Here is a 20,908-nt window from a genome sequence, read left to right as displayed (position 1 = left end):
AATACTCAAATAATAAAAACAAAAATGATAACAATAATTATAATAATAATAACAACAATAACAAAATAATAATAAAATAATATTTAAAAAATAATGCCGATATAGCCTACATTCACGGGCAGCTCCATCTTATTTGCGACATTTAAAAATGTTTTTTTATTCTTAAAATCTTTATTTATTTATTTTTTTGCAACACAAAAAATACATGTACATGCTGATGGCCAATTTGCCAATTGAGCAACCCACCACCCCAGATTGCAGTCCTGTGGGAGACATTGTTGTTACAATACCTTTATACCTTTTTATTTAGCTTTTACCTGAGTATATATATATATATATATATATATATACATATATATATACAGTTCACCGTGGTTTACCTGACACACGAAACATGACGCCAGAGTGTCGAACAGCTTAAAATACCTTTTGTGGCAATTCAAACTTAGGGGCGTGGCACTTTCCATCATTTTCAGCAGACGGCATTGCAAAATGATTCTTTTCCTCTACATTGGATAAAAAAACTACATTCCTGGTGAAAAAGTGAGAAGTATTTACATGAAATGCACTCGGGACGTTCTCGCCGTGTGTTTGTGTGCGCTGGTCACAGGGGTCCGTAGTAGTCGTCGTAAGGTTCTGTGAGGTTGGTGCTCTGAGGCCGAGGAATGCTGTAATCTTTACCGCCCGCCACTTCCTGCAACACAACCCGCACTTTTTGACACTCGAGCTAGCACTTTGTCGAATGTGAGGTGAAAGGTGGCGCTGTCTAATGACGCTGAAGCTGGAGGCGGCACTCACCGTCATGGAGAAGCCAGATTCATACGGCGATCTCAGCGAGGCGTCCACTCGTCTGCCTGAAGGGAAAAAGGTGCGTTAGCATTTAGCACGCTAGCCAGATAGCCTCGGACAACAAAATGACGACTCGTCGGACTTCGGCCGGAAACGAGTTTGAAAGCACGCTAAAAGTTAGCATGTTTCAAGTAATTGCAAAATAGCTTGAAAAAGACCTAACATGCTAACGTTAGCATGCTAACAGCATGTGTCAAGCACCAAAATATATGACTGAGTTGTATACCTGTAAAATAGCTAAACAAATATATTTTAAACAAAAACTAACATGCTAACAGTAAATAGGTGTCCAGTAACAAAATATGACCGGGGTGTATACCTGCAAAATAGCTTAAAAAAAACTAACATGCTAACGTTAGAATGCTAACTGTCAACATCTCAAGTACCAAAATATGACTGACTTACTCGTAAAATTAACTAAAAATCTAGCATGCTGGTGTTAACCTACTACACATTAATATTAGCATGCTAACTGCAGGTGTCCAGTACCAAAATATATGACTGAGGTGTATGCCTGTAAAATAGCTAAAACATGAAAAAAAAATAAACATGCTAAAAAACATATTTTTAAAAACAACAAAAAAACATGCTAACAGTAAACACATGTCCAGTACCAAAATATGACTGAAGTGTATACCTGCAAAATAGCTGGGAAAAAAACCTAGCATGCTAACAGCATGTGTCCAGTAGCAAAATATATAACTGAAGGATATACCTGTAAAATAGCTAAAACATGAAAAAAATAAACATGCTAAAAAACGTTAAAAAAACAAAAAAAAACATGCTAACAGTAAACACCCATCCAATACCAAAATATGACTGAAGTGTATACCTGCAAAATAGCTGGGAAAAAAACCTAGCATGCTAACAGATAACGTGTCAAGTACCAAAATATGACTGAGTTACCTGTAAAATTAGCTAAAAAAATCTAGCATGATGGTGTTACCCTGCTACGCATTAATGTTAGCATTCTATTAGCATGCGTCAAGTACCAAAATATACGACTGAGGAGTATACCTGCAAAATAGCTTAAAAAAAACTAACATGCCAACGTTAGCATGCTAACCGTTAACATCTCAAGTACCAAAATATGACTGACTTACCTGTAAAATTAACAAAAAATCTAGCATGCTGATGTTAACCTACTACACATTAATATTAGCATGCTAACTGCAGGTGTCCAATACCAAAATATATGACTGAGGTGTATGCCTGTAAAATAGCTAAACCATGAAAAAAAAATAAACATGCTAAAAAACATTTTAAAAAAACAACAACATGCTAACAGTAAACACATGTCCAGTACCAAAATATGACTGAAGTGTATACCTGCAAAATAGCTGGGAAAAATCCTAGCATGCTAACAAATAACATGTCAAGTACCAACATATGACTGAGTTACCTGTAAAATTAGCTAAAAAATCTAGCATGACAGTGTTACCGTGCTACGCATTAATGTTAGCATGCTAACAGCATGCGTCAAGTACCAAAATATATGCCTGAGGAGTATACCTGTAAAATAGCTTAAAAAAAACTAACATGCTAACGTTAGCATGCTAACTGTTAACATCTCAAGTACCAAAATATGACTGACTTACCTGTAAAATTAACTAAAAATCTAGCATGCTGGTGTTAACCTACTACACATTATTATTAGCATGCTAACTGCAGGTGTCCAATACCAAAATATATGACTGAGGTGTATGCCTGTAAAATAGTTACAAGTATAAATATATAAAAAATAACATGCTAACAGTAAACTCGTGTCCAGTACCAAAATATGACAGTTACCTGTAAAATTAGCTACAAATCTAGCAAGGTTATGTTAACATGCTATGCATTAACGTTAGAGTATAGAGCTGGTCCACAGTTCCACGACCAGGACAAAAACCACACTGTTCCTCCTGAATCCGAGGTTCGACTATCCGGCGTAGCCTCCTCTCCAGTACACCTGAATAAACCTTACCGGGAAGGCTGAGGAGTGTGATCCCACCATAGTTGGAACACACCCTCCGGTCCCCCTTCTTAAAGAGAGGGACCACCACCCCGGTCTGCCAATCCAGAGGTACCGCCCCCGATGTCCACGCGGTGCTGCAGAGTCTTGTCAACCAAGACAGCCCCACAGCATCCAGAGCCTTAAGGAACTCCGGGCGGATCTCATCCACCCCCGGGGCCTTGCCACCGAGGAGCTTTTTAACTACCTCAGCAACCTCAGCCCCAGAAATAGGAGAGTCCACCACAGATTCCCTAGGCACTGCTTCTTCATCTAAAGACGTGTTGGTGGGATTGAGGAGGTCTTCGAAGTATTCCTTCCACCTATCCACAACTTTCACAGTTGAGGTCAGCAGAACACCATCCGCACCATACATGGTGTTGATAGTGCACTGCTTCCCCTTCCTGAGGCAGCGGATGGTGGTCCAGAATCGCTTTGAAGCCGTTCGGAAGTCGTTTTCTATGGCTTCGCGACCACTGAAGCTGCACACCGCTTGGCCTGTCGGTACCTGTCCACTGCCTCCGGAGTCCTATGAGCCAAAAGAACCCAATATAGGACTCTTTCTTCAGCTTGACGGCATCCCTCACCGGCGGTGTCCACCAACGGGTTCTAGGATTACCGCCCCGACAGGCACCAACTACCTTGCGGCCACAGCTCCAATCTGCCGCCTCGACAAGAGGTTCGGAACATAGTCCACTCGGACTCAATGTCCAGCACCTCCCTCGTGACATGTTCAAAGTTCTTCCGGAGGTGGGAATTGAAACTTTCTCTGACAGGAGACTCTGCCAGACGTTCCCAGCAGACCCTCACAATGCGTTTGGGCCTGCCAGGTCTGTCCAGCATCCTCCCCCACCATCGCAGCCAACTCACCACCAGGTGGTGGTCGGTAGAAAGCGCCGCCCCTCTCTTCACACGAATGTCCAAAACATGAGGCCGCAAATCCGATGACACAACTACAAAGTCAATCATGGAACTGCGGCCTAGGGTGTCCTGGTGCCAAGTGCACATATGGACACCCTTATGTTTGAACATGGTTTTTGTTATGGACAAACTGTGACGAGCACAAAAGTCCAATAACAAAACACCACTCGGGTTCAGATCGGGCGGCCATTCTTCCCAATCACGCCTCTCCAGGTTTCACTGTCGTTGCCAACATGAGCATTGAAGTCCCCCAGTAGGACAAAAGAATCATTCGAGGGAGCACGTTCCAGTACTCCCTAAAGTGTACCCAAAAAGGGTGTGTACTCTGAACTGCTGTTTGGTGCGTAAGCACAAACAACAGTCAGGACCCGTCCCCCCACCCGAAGGCGGAGGGAAGCTACCCTCTCGTCCACCGGGTTGAACTCCAACGTGCAGGCTTTTAGCTCAAAAAATATATTATAAAAAAAGCTAACATGCTAACGGTAAACGTGTGTCCAGTACCAAAATATGACTGAGTTATCTGTAAAATTAGCTACAAATCTAGCATGCTGGTGTTAACCTGCTACACATTAATTTTAGCTTGCTAACAGCATGTGTCCAGTACCAAAATAAGACCGATACCTGTAAAATTAGCTAAAAATCTAACATGCTGGTGTTAACCTGCTATGCATTAATGTTAGCATGCTAACAGCATGTGTCCAGTACCAAAATATATGACTGAGGTGTATACTTGCAAAATAGCTTGACAAAAATTAACATGGTAATGTTACCATACTAACAGTTAACGTGTCAAGTACCAAAATATGACAGTTACCTGTAAAATTAGCTAAAAATCTAGCATGCTAATGTTAACCTGCCACACATTAATGTTAGCATGCTAACAGCATGTGTCCAGTACCAAATTATGACAGCTATCTGTAAAATTAGCTAAAAATCTAGCAAGCTGATGTTATCCTGCTACCCATCGATGTTAGCATGCTAACAGAATGGGGCAAAATAGCTCAAAAATTATATTACAAAAAAAGCTAACATGCTAACAGTAAACGTGTGTCCAGTACCAAAATATGACTGAGTTATCTGTAAAATTAGCTACAAATCTAGCATGCTGGTGTTAACCTGCTACACATTAATTTTAGCTTGCTAACAGCATGTGTCCAGTACCAAAATATGACAGATACCTGTAAAATTAGCTAAAAATCTAGCATGCTGGTGTTAACGTGCTAGGCATCGATGTTAGCATGCTAACAGCATGGGGCAAAATAGCTAAAAAAATCTATTATAAAAAAAGCTAACATGCTAACAGTAAACGTGTGTCCAGTACCAAAATATGGCTGAGTTATCTGTAAAATTAGCTATAAATCTAGCATGCTGGTGTTAACCTGCTACACATTAATTTTAGCTTGCTAACAGCATGTGTCCAGTACCAAAATATGACAGATACCTGTAAAATTTGCAAAAAATCTAGCATGCTGATGTTATCGTGCTACACATCGATGTTAGCATGCTAACAGCATGGGGCAAAATAGCTAAAAAAATATGTTACAGAAAAAGCTAACATGCTAACAGTAAACGTGTGTCCAGTACCAAAATATGACTGAGTTATCTGTAAAATTAGATACAAATCTAGCATGCTTGTGTTAACCTGCTACGCATTAATATTAGCATGCTAAGAGCATGTGTCCAGTACCAAAATATATGACTGAGGTGTATACTTGCAAAATAGCTTGACAAATATAAAATGGTAATGTTACCATGCTAACAGTTAACGTGTCAAGTACCACAATATGACTGAGTTATCTGTAAAATTAGCTACAAATCTAGCATGCTGGTGTTAACCTGCTACACATTAATTTTAGCTTGCTAACAGCATGTGTCCAGTACCAAAATAAGACCGATACCTGTAAAATTAGCTAAAAATCTAGCATGCTGGTGTTAACGTGCTAGGCATCGATGTTAGCATGCTAACAGCATGGGGCAAAATAGCTAAAAAAATCTATTATAAAAAAAGCTAACATGCTTACAGTAAACGTGTGTCCAGTACCAAAATATGGCTGAGTTATCTGTAAAATTAGCTATAAATCTAGCATGCTGGTGTTAACCTGCTACACATTAATTTTAGCTTGCTAACAGCATGTGTCCAGTACCAAAATATGACAGATACCTGTAAAATTTGCTAAAAATCTAGCATGCTGATGTTATCGTGCTACACATCGATGTTAGCATGCTAACAGCATGGGGCAAAATAGCTAAAAAAATATGTTACAGAAAAAGCTAACATGCTAACAGTAAACGTGTGTCCAGTACCAAAATATGACTGAGTTATCTGTAAAATTGGATACAAATCTAGCATGCTTGTGTTAACCTGCTACGCATTAATATTAGCATGCTAAGAGCATGTGTCCAGTACCAAAATATATGACTGAGGTGTATACTTGCAAAATAGCTTGACAAATATAAAATGGTAATGTTACCATGCTAACAGTTAACGTGTCAAGTACCAAAATATGACTGAGTTATCTGTAAAATTAGCTACAAATCTAGCATGCTAATGTTAACCTGCTACACATTAATTTTAGCTTGCTAACAGCATGTGTCCAGTACCAAAATATAACAAATACCTATAAAATTAGCTAAAAATCTAGCATGCTGGTGTTAACGTGCTACGCAGCGATGTTAGCATGCTAACAACATGGGGCAAAATAGCTCAAAAAACATATTATGAAAAAAGCTAACATGCTAACAGTAAATGTGTGTCCAGTACCAAAATATGACTGAGTTATCTGTAAAATTAGCTACAAATCTAGCATGCTGGTGTTAGCATGCTAACCGACGGCGGTCAGGAGTTCGAGGTTCCTCACCTCTTCGGTTTTCCGGCTCGTTCTCAAAGCTTCCGTTCTCATTTCCCCCTTTGGGGCTGTTGAGTCCTGGGATGTCGGCACTGGGACTGGTCCACCCCTCGAAGCTCAGCGGGTACTCCTTGGACTTGGCCTCGCCCTGGCAGAGGAAGGCGGCCTGCGACAAGCCGTGGCCCATCAACAGCACCCAGCCGTTGGCCACCAGCGCAATGGCGAGCAGCGGGTCGTCCCACTGCGGGCGGCGGTCCAGCTTCGGGTTCCCCCTGATCAGCATGGTGACCCACGCCACCCAGATGCCGGCGGAGAGCGCCAGCGTGAGGAAGAGCAGCACGGCCTGCTGCCGGCTCTGCTGGTGGCTGGCGCCGGCGTAGCTGTAGCTGTAGGTGGCGCAGGAACGCCACAGGAAGTGCATGGCCAGGACCAAGCTGATGGCCAGGAGGCACATGACGTAAATCTGCAGCATGACAAACTCCTCCTGGCTGTACTGGCAGGGCAGCCGGTCCCGCACCAAGACCAGGATCAGCCACTCGCTGGAGATGATCACCTGCACCGTGAAGAGCCCCAGTGCCATGCCGGCCTCCCCCCAGCCGCGGGCGGCGGCGAAGCCCAGCATAGCCAGGCAGCGGGCCAGCAGGCAGGAGAAGGCCAGCGAGAAGAAGACCCCGAAAAGGAAGACCCTGGTGGGACAGGTCTCGGGGCCCAGGCGGACGATGAAGGCGAAGGTGACGGCGAAGATGCCGGCGGTGGCCGACAGGAACAGGGACATGCAGGCCACCGTCCCGCCGATGTTGCTGCGCTGGTTCCGCAAGGAGACGCAGACCCACAAGGACCAGAGGAGCAGGCCCAGCAGGAGGAGGGCGCTGAACAGGAAGCCTGAGGCGGCCAGGGTCTCCAGGACGATGCCCCACGCCGCCTCCCGGTCGCACAGGAACCTGTAGGCGGGGTCCAAGTCCGCGCCGCAGCCCGGAACCTTCTGGGTGGAGACGTTGGAGGCGGGCGACGTCGTGGTGCTGACGTTGGCCGGCGGTGGCTGACAAGAACCTGGCCAGGGGGCGTGGCCGAGGAAGACCAGGAGGAGGGGGAGGTGGAACGCCATCTTCTGCTTCCTGTTTGTGTACGCTCGCACCCTGAAACACATGGACAAAAGTATTGGGATGTGGAAAAACAGGAAGTTCACACAGGAAAAACAAAAACTGCTGTAGTTTCTGGACCATCGGGCGCACCGGATTATAGGGCGATTCCGGTACCAAGTCACATGACTCTGAGGCGCTCAACTGCAGAACTTGCTCAAAAGGGTAGCATGCTAAAGTTAGCATGATTGCATGCTATCAGTTAGCATGTGTCAAGTACCAAGTTACGTGACTCTGAGGTGTTAAGCTGCAAAATTGGCTAATAAGGTTAGCACATGAATGTTAGCATTTGTCAAGTAAAATCGGCTAGCAAAGATTATATGCTAGATTCCTACTGGAACTTTAGCATGCTAACAGTTAGCATGTGTCAAGCACGAAAAATCATGACTATGAGGGGTTTAGCAGCAAAATTGGCTAAAAAGGTTATCACATGAATGTTAGCTTGATTGCATGCTAACAGTTAGCTTGTGTCAAGCACCAAGTTACGTGACTCTGAGGTGTTAAGCTGCAAAATTGGCTAATAAGGTTAGCACATTAATGTTAGCATTCGTCAAGTAAATCAGCTAGCAAAGTTAATACGCTAATATCCTAGTGGAATGTTAGCATGCTAACAGCTAACTTGTGTCAAGTACCAAGTTACGTGACTCTGAGGTGTTAAGCTGCAAAATTGGCTAATAAGGTTATCACATTAATGGTAGCATGATTGCATGCTAACAGTTAGCTTGTGTCAAGCACCAAGTTACGTGACTCTGAGGTGTTAAGCTGCAAAATTGGCTAATAAGGGTAGCACATTAATGTTAGCATTTGTCAAGTAAAATCGGCTAGCAAAGATAATATGCTGGAATCGAACTGGAACGTTAGCATGCTAACAGTTAGCATGTGTCAAGCATGAAAAATCATGACTATGAGGGGTTTAGCAGCAAAATTGGCTAAAAAGGTTAGCACATGAATGTTAGCCTGATTGCATGCTAACAGTTAGCATGTGTCAAATATATGACTCTGAGGCGTTCAGTTGCAGAACTTGCTCAAAAGGTTAGCACGTTGATGTTAGCATGCTAACAGCTACCATGATTCCATGCTAACGGTTAGCATGTGTCAAGTACCACGTCATATGACTCTGAGGCGCTCAGCTGCAAAACTTGCTCAAAAGGTTAGCACATTGATTTTAGCATGATTGCATGCTAACAGTTAGCATGTGTCAAGTACCAAGTTACGTGACTCTGAGGTGTTGAGCTGCAAATTTGGCTAATAAGGTTAGTCCATTAATGTTAGCATTTGTCAAGTAAAATCAACTAGCAAAGTTAATATGCTAGTATCCTACTGGAATGTTAGCATGCTAACACTTAGCATGTGTCAAGCACCAAGTTACGTGACTCTGACGTGTTAAGCTGCAAAATTGGCTAAAAAGGTTAGCACATTAATGTTAGCATGATTGCATGCTAACAGTTAGCATGTGTCAAGTACCAAGTTACATGACTCTGAGGTGTTGAGCTGCAAAATTGGCTAGTAAGGTTAGCACATTAATGCCAGCATGTTTGAAGTAAAATTGGCTAGCAAAGATAATATGCTCGAATCCTACTGGAACGTTAGCATGCTAACAGTTAGCATGTGTCAAGCACGAAAAATCATGACTATGAGGGGTTTAGCTGCAAAATTGGCTAAAAAGGTTAGCACATGAATGTAAGCATGATTGCATGCTAACACTTAGCATGTGTCAAATATATGACTCTGAGGCGTTCAGTTGCAGAACTTGCTCAAAAGGTTAGCACGTTGATGTTAGCATGCTAACAGCTACCATGATTCCATGCTAACGGTTAGCATGTGTCAAGTACCACGTCATATGACTCTGAGGCGCTCAGCTGCAAAACTTGCTCAAAAGGTTAGCACATTGATTTTAGCATGATTGCATGCTAACAGTTAGCATGTGTCAAGTACCAAGTTACGTGACTCTGAGGTGTTGAGCTGCAAATTTGGCTAATAAGGTTAGTCCATTAATGTTAGCATTTGTCAAGAAAAATCAACTCGCAAAGTTAATATGCTAGTATCCTACTGGAATGTTAGCATGCTAACACTTAGCATGTGTCAAGCACCAAGTTACGTGACTCTGACGTGTTAAGCTGCAAAATTGGCTAAAAAGGTTAGCACATTAATGTTAGCATGATTGCATGCTAACAGTTAGCATGTGTCAAGTACCAAGTTACATGACTCTGAGGTGTTGAGCTGCAAAATTGGCTAGTAAGGTTAGCACATTAATGCCAGCATGTTTGAAGTAAAATTGGCTAGCAAAGATAATATGCTCGAATCCTACTGGAACGTTAGCATGCTAACAGTTAGCATGTGTCAAGCACGAAAAATCATGACTATGAGGGGTTTAGCTGCAAAATTGGCTAAAAAGGTTAGCACATGAATGTAAGCATGATTGCATGCTAACACTTAGCATGTGTCAAATATATGACTCTGAGGCGTTCAGCTACAGAACATGCTCAAAAGGTTAGCACGTTGATGTTAGCATGCTAACAGTTACCATGATTCCATGCTAACAGTTAGCATGTGTCAAGTACCACATCTTATGACTCTGAGGCGCTCAGCTGCAGGACTTGCTCAAAAGGTTAGCATGTTGATGTTAGCATGATTGCATGCTAACAGTTAGCATGTGTCAAGTACCAAGTTACGTGACTCTGAGGTGTTGAACTGCAAAATTGGCTGATAAGGTTAGCACATTAATGTTAGCATTCGTCAAGGAAAATGGCTAGCAAAGTTAACATGCTAGAATCCTACTGGAATTTTAGCAGGCTAACAGTTAGCTTGTGTCAAGCACCAAGTTACGTGACTCTGTGGTGTTAAGCTGCAAAATTGGCTGATAAGGTTAGCACATCAATGTTAGCATTTGTCAATGTCAAGTAAAATCTGCTAGTGAAGATAATATGCTAGAATCCTACTGGAACGTTAGCATGCTAACAGTTAGCATGTGTCAAGCATGAAAAATCATGACTATGAGGAGTTTAGCTGCAAAATTGGCTAAAAAGGTTAGCACATTAATGTTAGCATGATTGCATGCTAACAGTTAGCATGTGTCAAATATATACTCTGAGGCGTTCAGCTGCAGAACTTGCTCAAACGGTTAGCACGTTGATGTTAGCATGATTGGATGCTAAAAGTTAGCATGTGTCAAGTACCAAGTTACGTTACTCTGAGGTGTTGAGCTGCAAAATTGGCTAATAAGGTTAGCACATTAATGTTAGCATTCGTCAAGTAAAATCAGCTAGCAAAGGTAATATGCTAGAATCCTACTGGAACGTTAGCATGCTAACAGTTAGCTTGAGTCAAGTACCAAGTTACGTGACTCTGAGGTGTTGAGCTGCAAAATTGGCTAATAAGGTTAGCACATGAATGTTAGCATTTGTCAAGTAAAATCGGCTAGCAAAGATAATATGCTAGATTCCTACTGGAACTTTAGCATGCTAACAGTTAGCATGTGTCAAGCACGAAAAATCATGACTATGAGGGGTTTAGCTGCAAAATTGGCTAAAAAGGTTATCACATGAATGTTAGCTTGATTGCATGCTAACAGTTAGCTTGTGTCAAGCACCAAGTTACGTGACTCTGAGGTGTTAAGCTGCAAAATTGGCTAATAAGGTTAGCACATTAATGTTAGCATTCGTCAAGTAAATCAGCTAGCAAAGTTAATACGCTAATATCCTACTGGAATGTTAGCATGCTAACAGCTAACTTGTGTCAAGTACCAAGTTACGTGACTCTGAGGTGTTAAGCTGCAAAATTGGCTAATAAGGTTATCACATTAATGTTAGCATGATTGCATGCTAACAGTTAGCTTGTGTCAAGCACCAAGTTACATGACTCTGAGGTGTTAAGCTGCAAAATTGGCTAATAAGGGTAGCACATTAATGTTAGCATTTGTCAAGTAAAATCGGCTAGCAAAGATAATATGCTGGAATCGAACTGGAACGTTAGCATGCTAACAGTTAGCATGTGTCAAGCATGAAAAATCATGACTATGAGGGGTTTAGCTGCAAAATTGGCTAAAAAGGTTAACACATTAATGTTAACATGATTGCATGCGAACAGTTAGCATGTGTCAAATATATGACTGAGGCGTTCAGCTGCAGAACTTGCTCAAAAGGTTAGCACGTTCATGTTAGCATGATACCATGCTAACACTTAGCATGTGTCAAGTACCACGTCATATGACTCTGAGGCGCTCAACTGCAAAACTTGCTCAAAAGGTTAGCACATTGATTTTAGCATGATTGCATGCTAACAGTTAGCATGTGTCAAGTACCAAGTTACGTGACTCTGAGGTGTTAAGCTGCAAAATTGGCTAATAAGGTTAGCCCATTAATATTAGCATTCGTCAAGTAAAATCAGCTAGCAAAGTTAATATGTTAGAATCCTACTGGAACGTTAGCATGCTAACAGTTAGCATGTATCAAGCACGAAAAATCATGACTATGAGGTGTTTAGCTGCAAAATTGGCTAAAAAGCTTGGCACATGAATGTTAACATGATTGAATGCTAACACTTAGCATGTGTCCAAGCACCAAGTTACGTGACTCTGAGGTGTTAAGCTGCAAAATTGGCTAATAAGGTTAGCACATTAATGCCAGCATGTTTGAAGTAAAATTGGCTAGCAAAGATAATATGCTCGAATCCTACTGGAACGTTAGCATGCTAACAGTTAGCATGTGTCAAGTACCAAGTTACGTGACTCTGAGGTGTTGAGCTGCAAAATTGGCTAATAAAGTTAGCACATTAATGTTAGCATTCGTCAAGTAAATTGGCTAGCAAAGTTAACATGCTAGGATCCTACTGGAACGTTAGCATGCTCACAGTTAGCTTGTGTCAAGCACCAAATTACGTGACTCTGAGGTGTAAAGCTGCAAAATTGCCTAATAAGGTTAGCATATTAATGTTAGCATTTGTCAAGTAAAATCGGCTAGCAAAAATAATATGTTAGAATCCTACTGGAACGTTAGCATGCTAACAGTTAGCATGTGTCAAGCATGAAAAATCATGACTATGAGGGGTTTAGCAGCAAAATTGGCTAAAAAGGTTAGCACATGAATGTTAGCATGATTGCATGCTAACAGTTAGCATGTGTCAAGCACCAAGTTACGTGACTCTGAGGTGTTAAGCTGCAAAATTGGCTAATAAGATTAGCACATTAATGCCAGCATGTTAGAAGTAAAATTGGCTAGCAAAGATAATATGCTCGAATCCTACTGGAACGTTAGCATGCTAACAGTTAGCATGTGTCAAGTACCAAGTTACGTGACTCTGAGGTGTTGAGCTCCAAAATTCGCTAATAAAGTTAGCACATTAATGTTAGCATTCATCAAGTAAATTGGCTAGCAAAGTTAACATGCTAGAATCCTACTGGAACGTTAGCACATTAATGTTAGCATGTGTCAAGCACGAAAAATCATGACTATGAGGGATTTAGCTGCAAAATTGGCTAAAAAGGTTAGTACGTGAATGTTAGCATGCTAACTTTAAATTTGTCAACTAGCAGTACTCCCGCCACAAAGCAGGGGGCAACAGCGAGGCACATGTGTCACAGTGACGCAGCACTTTTGTGAGTAGAAGAAGATTACTCATCTCAACCCTGGGAGAAAAAAAATGGAAATTAAAGGCAAAAATCGGACTTTTAACAACAATACATCCATCCATTTCCTACCGCTTGTCCCTTTCGGGGTCACGAGGGGTGCTGCAGCCTATCTCAGTGACATTCGGGCGGAAGATGGACAACAAATGTTCCACCGCGAGCGAATGCTGGAGTCATTGTTTCCTGGCGGATCTTTTTAAGTGACGGACGCATTGATGCAGACCAGCAACACGTGTAAAAGTTCCATCGGCAAACATTTGTAAGTAAATACTATTTGTACATCCTAATGATGTACACATGATGAATTTTGTGTTCGTGGGCGTGTTGGTTTTGTCCGAGAGTGACGAGCGAGCCTCTTTTAATACGTGCAGTGCTCAATGTGACCAGTAGAGGGCGGCAAGGCTAACAATGTCGTATACTTTCTATCCATTTTCCATCCATTTCCTACCGCTTGTCCCGTTGGGGGGGGGGGTTGCTGGAGCCTATCTCAGCTGCACAAGGGCGGAAGGCGGTGTACACTCTGGACAAGTCGCCACCTCATCGCAGGGCCAACACAGACAGACAGACAACATTCACACTGCATTAAAGGCCTACTGAAATGAGATTTTCTTATATAAACGGGGATAGCAGGTCCATTCTATGTGTCATACTTGATCATTTCGTGATATTGCCATATTTTTGCTGGAAGGATTTAGTAGAGAACATCGACGATAAAGTTCGCAACTTTTGGTGGCTAATAAAAAAAAGCCTTGCCTTTACCGGAAGTAGCAGACGATGTGTGCGTGACGTCACCCGTGTGAGGGCTCCTCACATTGTTTATAATCATAGCTTCCAGCAGCAAGAGCTATTTGGACCGAGAAAGCGACAATTTCCCCATTTATTTGAGCGAGGATGAATGATTTGTGGATAAGGAAAGTGAGAGTGAGCACTAAAAAAAAAAAAAAAACAAGAAAAAAAGCGACGGCAGTGGTAGTGTCTCAGATGTAATTAGACACATTTACTAGGATAATTCTGGAAAATCCCATCCATCCATTTTCTACCGCTTATTCCCTTTTGGGGTCGCGGGGGGCGCTGGCGCCTATCTCAGCTACAATCGGGCGGAAGGTGGGGTACACCCTGGACAAGTCGCCACCTCATCGCAGAGCCAACACAGACAGACAGACAACATTCACACTGTTAAAGGCCTACTGAAATGAGATTTTCTTATATAAACGGTGATAGCAGGTACATTCTATGTGTCATACTTCATTATTTTGCGATTATGCCGTATTTTTGCTAAAAGGATTTAGTAGAGAACATCCACGATAAAGTTCGCAACTTTTGGTGGCTAATAAAAAAAAGCCTTGCCTTTACCGGAAGTAGCAGACGATGTGGGCGTGACGTCATCCGTGTGAGGGCTCCTCACATTGTTTATAATCATGGCCTCCAGCAGCAAGAGCTGTTTGGACCGACAAAACGACAATTTCCCCATTAATTTGAGCGAGGATGAAAGATTTGTGGATGAGGAAAGTGAGAGTGAGCACTAAAAAAAAAAAAAACAAGAAAAAAAGCGACGGCAGTGGTAGTGTCTCAGATGTAATTAGACACATTTACTAGGATAATTCTGGAAAATCCCATCCATCCATTTTCTACCGCTTATTCCCTTTTGGGGTCGCGGGGGGCGCTGGCGCCTATCTCAGCTACAATCGGGCGGAAGGTGGGGTACACCCTGGACATGTCGCCACCTCATCGCAGAGCCAACACAGATAGACAGACAACATTCACACACTAGGGCTCATTTAGTGTTGCCAATCAACCTATCCCCAGGTGCATGTCTTTGGAATTGGGAAAATCCCTTATCTGCTTATTGTTTTAATAGTGTTTTAGTGAGATGAGATAGTGGGGCGGCATGGCGTAGTGGGTAGAGCGGCCGTGCCAGGAACCTGAGGGTTGCAGGTTCGCTTCCCACCTATGGACATCAAAGTCGCTGCCGTTGTGTCCTTGGGCAGGACACTTCACCCTTTGCCCCTGGTGCCGCTCACACTGGTGGATGAATTATGAATGAATGATTGGTGGTGGTCGGAGGGGCCGTAGGCGCAAACTGGCAGCCACGCTTCCGTCAGTCTACCCCAGGGCAGCTGTGGCTACTGATGTAGCTTACCACCACCAGGTGTGAATGAATGATGGGTTCCCACTTCTCTGTGAGCGCGTTGAGTATATAACAATAGAAAAGCGCGATATAAATCGAATCCATTATTATTATTATTATTATTATAGATTATAAAGTCATATCTGAAAGTCGGATGGCTGCGGTGAACGCCAGTGTCTCTGAGAGACGCCGAGGAGCCAAGATCACAGCTGCCTTTTTGACAGCTACAGGAGGAGGTCCCATAATCCACTGAAGTCTCCGGTAAGAGCTGAATTACTATCACAATTTTCCCATCCAAAAACTTGCTGGTTGGCGTAGAGAAACATGTTCGCTTGACCGCTCTGTGTTAAAGCTTCACGACAAAGAAACACCGGCTGTGTTTCGGTGCTAAAGGCAGCTGCAATCCACCGCTTTCCACCAACAGCATTCTTCTTTGACGTCTCCATTATTAATTGAACACATTGCAAAAGATTCAGCAACACAGATGTCCTAAATACTGTGTAATTATGCGATGAAAAGAGACTACTTTTAGCCGTAAGTGGTGCTGGCTAATATGTCCGCTACAACCCGAGACGTCACGCGCACGTGTCAACATTCTGCGACGTTTTCAACAAGAAACTCTGCGGGAAATTTAAAATTGTAATTTAGTAAACTAAAAAGGCCGTATTGGCATGTGTTGCAATGTTAATATTTCATCATTGTTATATAAACTATCAGACTGTGTGGTCGGTAGTAGTGGGTTTCAGTAGGCATTTAACTACAAATGAAATAGGATTGCATGTAAGTTGACGAGACATGCTTGAAGGAAATAAGACAAAGCACATGTGGGTGTAGTTATTTGAAGTGGGTGTAGTTAAATCCACTTCTCTTCCAAGGAGCATGCATGCAAAGTGATCCAAACTGCACATATACGTGTCATGATCACCTCCTGCACGACATTTAACTGCACTTTTTCATTTGGTCTATTATTCATTGTCCTTATGTAAGACAAGAACACTTATTTTTCTTTTTTTTATGCATTCTAACTCATGAAAAAACGCTGGCAAAAGTCAGCTAACAATGGAGGTACTGGTTTTGCTCTATTTCGCCTATAAAGCGCTCTAAAAGCATCCAAAAACCCTTATCGTTTTATGTACATGCTGTAAATATATATGATGTATACATGATGTAAGTATATATGTAGTATCTAGTAAAATTCATAATAACATGTAATACATACATGATGTAAGTATATATGTCATGTAGTAACATTTATAACAACATGTAATATATACATGATGTAAGTATATATGTAGTATCTAGAAACATTCATAATAACATGTAATCTATACATGATGTAAGTATATATGTAGTATCTAGTAACATTCATAACAACATGTAATATATACATGATGTAATTATATATGTCATGCAGTAACATTCACAACAACATGTAATATATACATGATGTAAGTATATATGTAGTATCTTGTAACATTCATAATAACATGTAATATATACATGATGTAAGTATATATGTCATGTAGTAACATTCATAACAAAATGTAATATATACATGATGTAAGTATATATGTAGTATCTTGTAACATTCATAATAACATGTGATGTATACATGATGTAAGTATATATGTAGTATCTAGAAACATTCATAATAACATGTAATATATACATGATGTAAGTATATATGTAGTATCTAGTAACATTCATAATAACATGTAATATATACATGATGTAAGTATATATGTAGTATCTAGTAACATTCATAATAACATGTAATATATACATGATGTAAGTATATATGTAGTATCTAGTAACATTCATAATAACATGTAATATATACATGATGTAAGTATATATGTCATGTAGTAACATTCATAATAACATACAAACCCCGTTTCCATATGAGTTGGGAAATTGTGTTAAATGTAAATATAAACAGAATACAATGATTTGTAAATCCTTTTCAACCCATAATCAATTGAATGCCCTACAAAGACAACATATTTGATGTTCAAACTCATAAACTTTATTTTTTTTTGCAAATAATAATTAACTTAGAATTTCATGGCTGCAACACGTGACAAAGTAGTTGGGAAAGGGCATGTTCTCCACTGTGTTACGTCACCTTTTCTTTTAGCAACACTCAATAAAGGTTTGGGAACTGAGGGAACTAATTGTTGAAGCTTTGAAAGTGGAATTATTTCCCATTCTTGTTTTATGTAGAGCTTCAGTCCTTCAACAGTCCGGGGTCTCCGCTGTCGTATTTTACGCTTCATAATGCGCCACACATTTTCCATGGGAGACAGGTCTGGACTGCAGGCGGGCCAGGAAAGTACCCGCACTCTTTTTTTTAACGAAGCCACGCTGTTGTAACACGTGCTAAAAGTGGCTTGGCATTGTCTTGCTGAAATAAGCAGGGGCGTCAATGAAAAAGACGGCGCTTAGATGGCAGCATATGTTGTTCCAAAACCTGTACGTACCTTTCAGCATTAATGGTGCCTTCACAGATCTGTAAGTTACCCATGCCTTGGGCACTAATGCACCCCCATACCATCACACATGCTGGCTTTTGAACTTTGCGTCGATAACACTCTGGATGGTTCGCTTCCCCTTTGGTCCGGATGACACAATGTCGAATATTTCCAAAAACAATTTGAAATGTGGACTCGTTCGACCACAGAACACTTTTCCACTTTGCATCAGTCCATCTTAGATGATCTCGGGCCCAGAGAAGCCGGCGGCGTTTCTGGATGTTGTTGATAAATGGCTTTTGCTTTGCATAATAGAGCTTTAACTTGCACTTACAGATGTAGCGACCAATTGTGTTTAGTTACAGTTGTTTTATGAAGTGTTCCTGAGCCCATGTCGTGATATACTTTGGAGATCGATGTCGGTTTTTGATACAGTGCTGTCTGAGGGATGGAAGGTCACGGTCATTCAATGTTGGTTTCCGGCCATGCCGCTTACGTGGAGTGATTTCTCCAGATTCTGTCAACCTTTTGATGATATTATGGAGCGTAGATGTTGAAATCCCTACATTTCTTGCAGTTGCACTTTGAGAAACGTTGTTCTTAAACTGTTTGACTATTTGCTCACACAGTTGTGGACAAAGGGGTGTACCTCGCCCCATCCTTTCTTGTGAAAGACTGAGCATTTTTTGGGAAGCTGTTTTTATAGCCAATCATGGCACCCACCTGTTCCCAATTAGCCTGCACACCTGTGGGATGTTCCAAATAAGTCTTTGATGAGCATTCCTCAACTTTATCAGTATTTATTGCCACCTTTCCCAACTTCTTTGTCACGTGTTGCTGGCATCAAATTCTAAAGTTAATGATTATTTGCACACAAAAAAAAAAGTTTATCAGTTCGAACATCAAATATGTTGTCATTGTAGCATATTCAACTGAATATGGGTTGAAAATGATTTGCAAATCATTGTATTCTGTTTATATTTACATCTAACACAATTTCCCAACTCATATGGAAACGGGGTTTGTATAACTCATTTAACATTTCCATTTGTGTAAAAGTGTGTAGTTTATTGTGTGAATATATTAACTTCTATTTCATTGATGTAAAATACACAATGGACATTATACTTATGTTTTGTTTATATCTACAGTCTTACAAACCTAAATGAAGGAACAAGTGTAAAGAAATTAAACTATTAAATTAAACTTCTCATCCACCTTCTTCCGCTTATCCTAGATGGGGTCGCGGGGGCAGCAGCCTAAGCAGGGAAGCCTAGACTTTCTTCTCCCCAGCCACTTTGTCTTGCTCTTTTTTGGGGATCCCGAGGCTTTCCCAGGCCAGCCGGGAGACATAGTCCACCCAACGTGTCCTGGGTCTTCCCCGTGGCTTAATTAAACTAAATTAACTAATGATTCCCGGGCGCGGCCACTGCTGCTGCCCACTGCTCCCCTCACCTCCCAGAGGGTGAACAAGGGTGATGGGTCAAATGCAGAGGAGACATTTCCCCACACCTAGTGTGTGTGACACAATCCTTGCTACTTTAATTAATTCATTAATTTTTATGAATTTTGGGACGGAAAATAATCCAAAAGAAGGAACATCAATCCTCAATAGTTTCCATATTATAGCGAGTTAGCGTGAAAGACGGTATACTTTGCAGTGAAGTAATAGAACCTGCAGACGCATTCACATTTGGATGTCAGGGCCCCTGAGCCCTTGGACTTTGGGTACTGTGGCCCTCTTCATCATGTGGTTGAATAACTCTGATCTAAGTCGTTTAGCTGCTAAAAAGGTAAGCACGCTAATGTTAGCATGATTGTGTGTGTCAATTACCAATTTCTATACGTTTAATTACCAATTTCTATACGTTTAATTACCAATTTCTTTACGTTTAAGGTGTTGGGATCAATACTGATCTTTGATCAATATCTGATCAATATCAATATTTGATCAACCCTCTGTCTGCTCACCTGTCATTCATAGCACAGATGTCACACTTTAGAGAAGCCAGGGAATACAAACTACAAAAGCAGTGAAGTTGTCAGGTTGTGTAAAAGGTAAATAAAAAGAGAATACAACAAATCCTTTTCAACTTATATTCAATTGAATAGACTGCAAAGACAAGATATTTCATCTTCACACTGACAAACTTTGTTATTTTTTCCAAATAATCATGAAGTTAGAAAGTAATGGCAGCAACACATGTCAAAAAAGGCATGTTTACCAGTGTGTTACATGGCCTTTCCTTTATACAACAATCAGTAAAGTTTTGGGAACTGAGGAGACACATTTTTGAAGTGGAATTCTTTCCCATTCTTGCTTGATGTACAGCTTAAGTTGTTCAACAGTCTCCCCTCTCATATTTTAGCCTTCTCAAATTTTCAATGTCTGGACTACAGGCAGGCCAGTCTAGTACCCGCACTCTTTTACTATGAAGCCACGCTGATGTAACACATGGCTTGGCATTGTCTTGCTGAAATAAGCAGGGGCGTCCATGCTTGGATGGCAACACATGTCGCTCCAAAAGCTGTATGTACCTTTCAGCATTAATGGTGCCTTCACAGATGTGTAAGTTACCCATGCCTTGGCCACTAATACACCCCCATACCATCACACATGCTGCCTTATATACACTTTCACCCTAGAACAATCCGGATGGTTCTTTTCCTCTTTTGGTCCGGGCGTCCACAGTTTCCAAAAACAATTTGAAATGTGGACTCGTCAGACCACAGAACACTTTTCTACTTTGCATCAGTCCATCTTAGATGAGCTCGGGCCCAGCGAAGCGTTTCTGGGTGTTGTTGATAAATGGTGTTGGCTTTGCATAGTAGAGATTCAACTTGCACTTACAGATGTAGCGACCAACTGTAGTTACTGACAGTGGTTTTCTGAAGTGTTCCTGAGCCCATGTGGTGATATCCTTTACACACCGATGTG

The 20,908-nt window shown here is 41.4% G+C and overlaps 1 protein-coding gene across 4 annotated transcripts in view; it reads right to left on the bottom strand.

Annotated features, from left to right (window-relative positions):
* Positions 1-20,908, bottom strand: part of LOC133541175 (retinoic acid-induced protein 3) — a 35,421-nt gene that overhangs the window by 1,958 nt on the left and 12,555 nt on the right. For 2 of the 4 annotated variants that reach the window (XM_061884305.1, XM_061884303.1), the window contains exons 2-4: positions 6,622-7,745; positions 799-854; positions 1-694 (exon numbers count right to left, since the gene is read on the bottom strand). The exon at positions 1-694 is cut by the window's left edge and continues 1,958 nt beyond it. In XM_061884305.1, the coding sequence (XP_061740289.1) occupies positions 605-694; positions 799-854; positions 6,622-7,714 (1,239 nt within the window). In that variant the 5' untranslated portion in view covers positions 7,715-7,745 and the 3' untranslated portion in view covers positions 1-604. Of the gene's footprint in view, positions 695-798; positions 855-6,621; positions 7,755-13,443; positions 13,586-20,908 lie in introns of those variants that run through there. The other 2 variants (XM_061884304.1, XM_061884302.1) reach the window with 2 other exon arrangements.

The sequence above is a fragment of the Nerophis ophidion genome, linkage group LG23 (assembly GCF_033978795.1).
Source record: "Nerophis ophidion isolate RoL-2023_Sa linkage group LG23, RoL_Noph_v1.0, whole genome shotgun sequence".
Taxonomy (NCBI): domain Eukaryota; kingdom Metazoa; phylum Chordata; class Actinopteri; order Syngnathiformes; family Syngnathidae; genus Nerophis; species Nerophis ophidion.
This window is presented reverse-complemented; position numbering and strand designations above follow the sequence as displayed.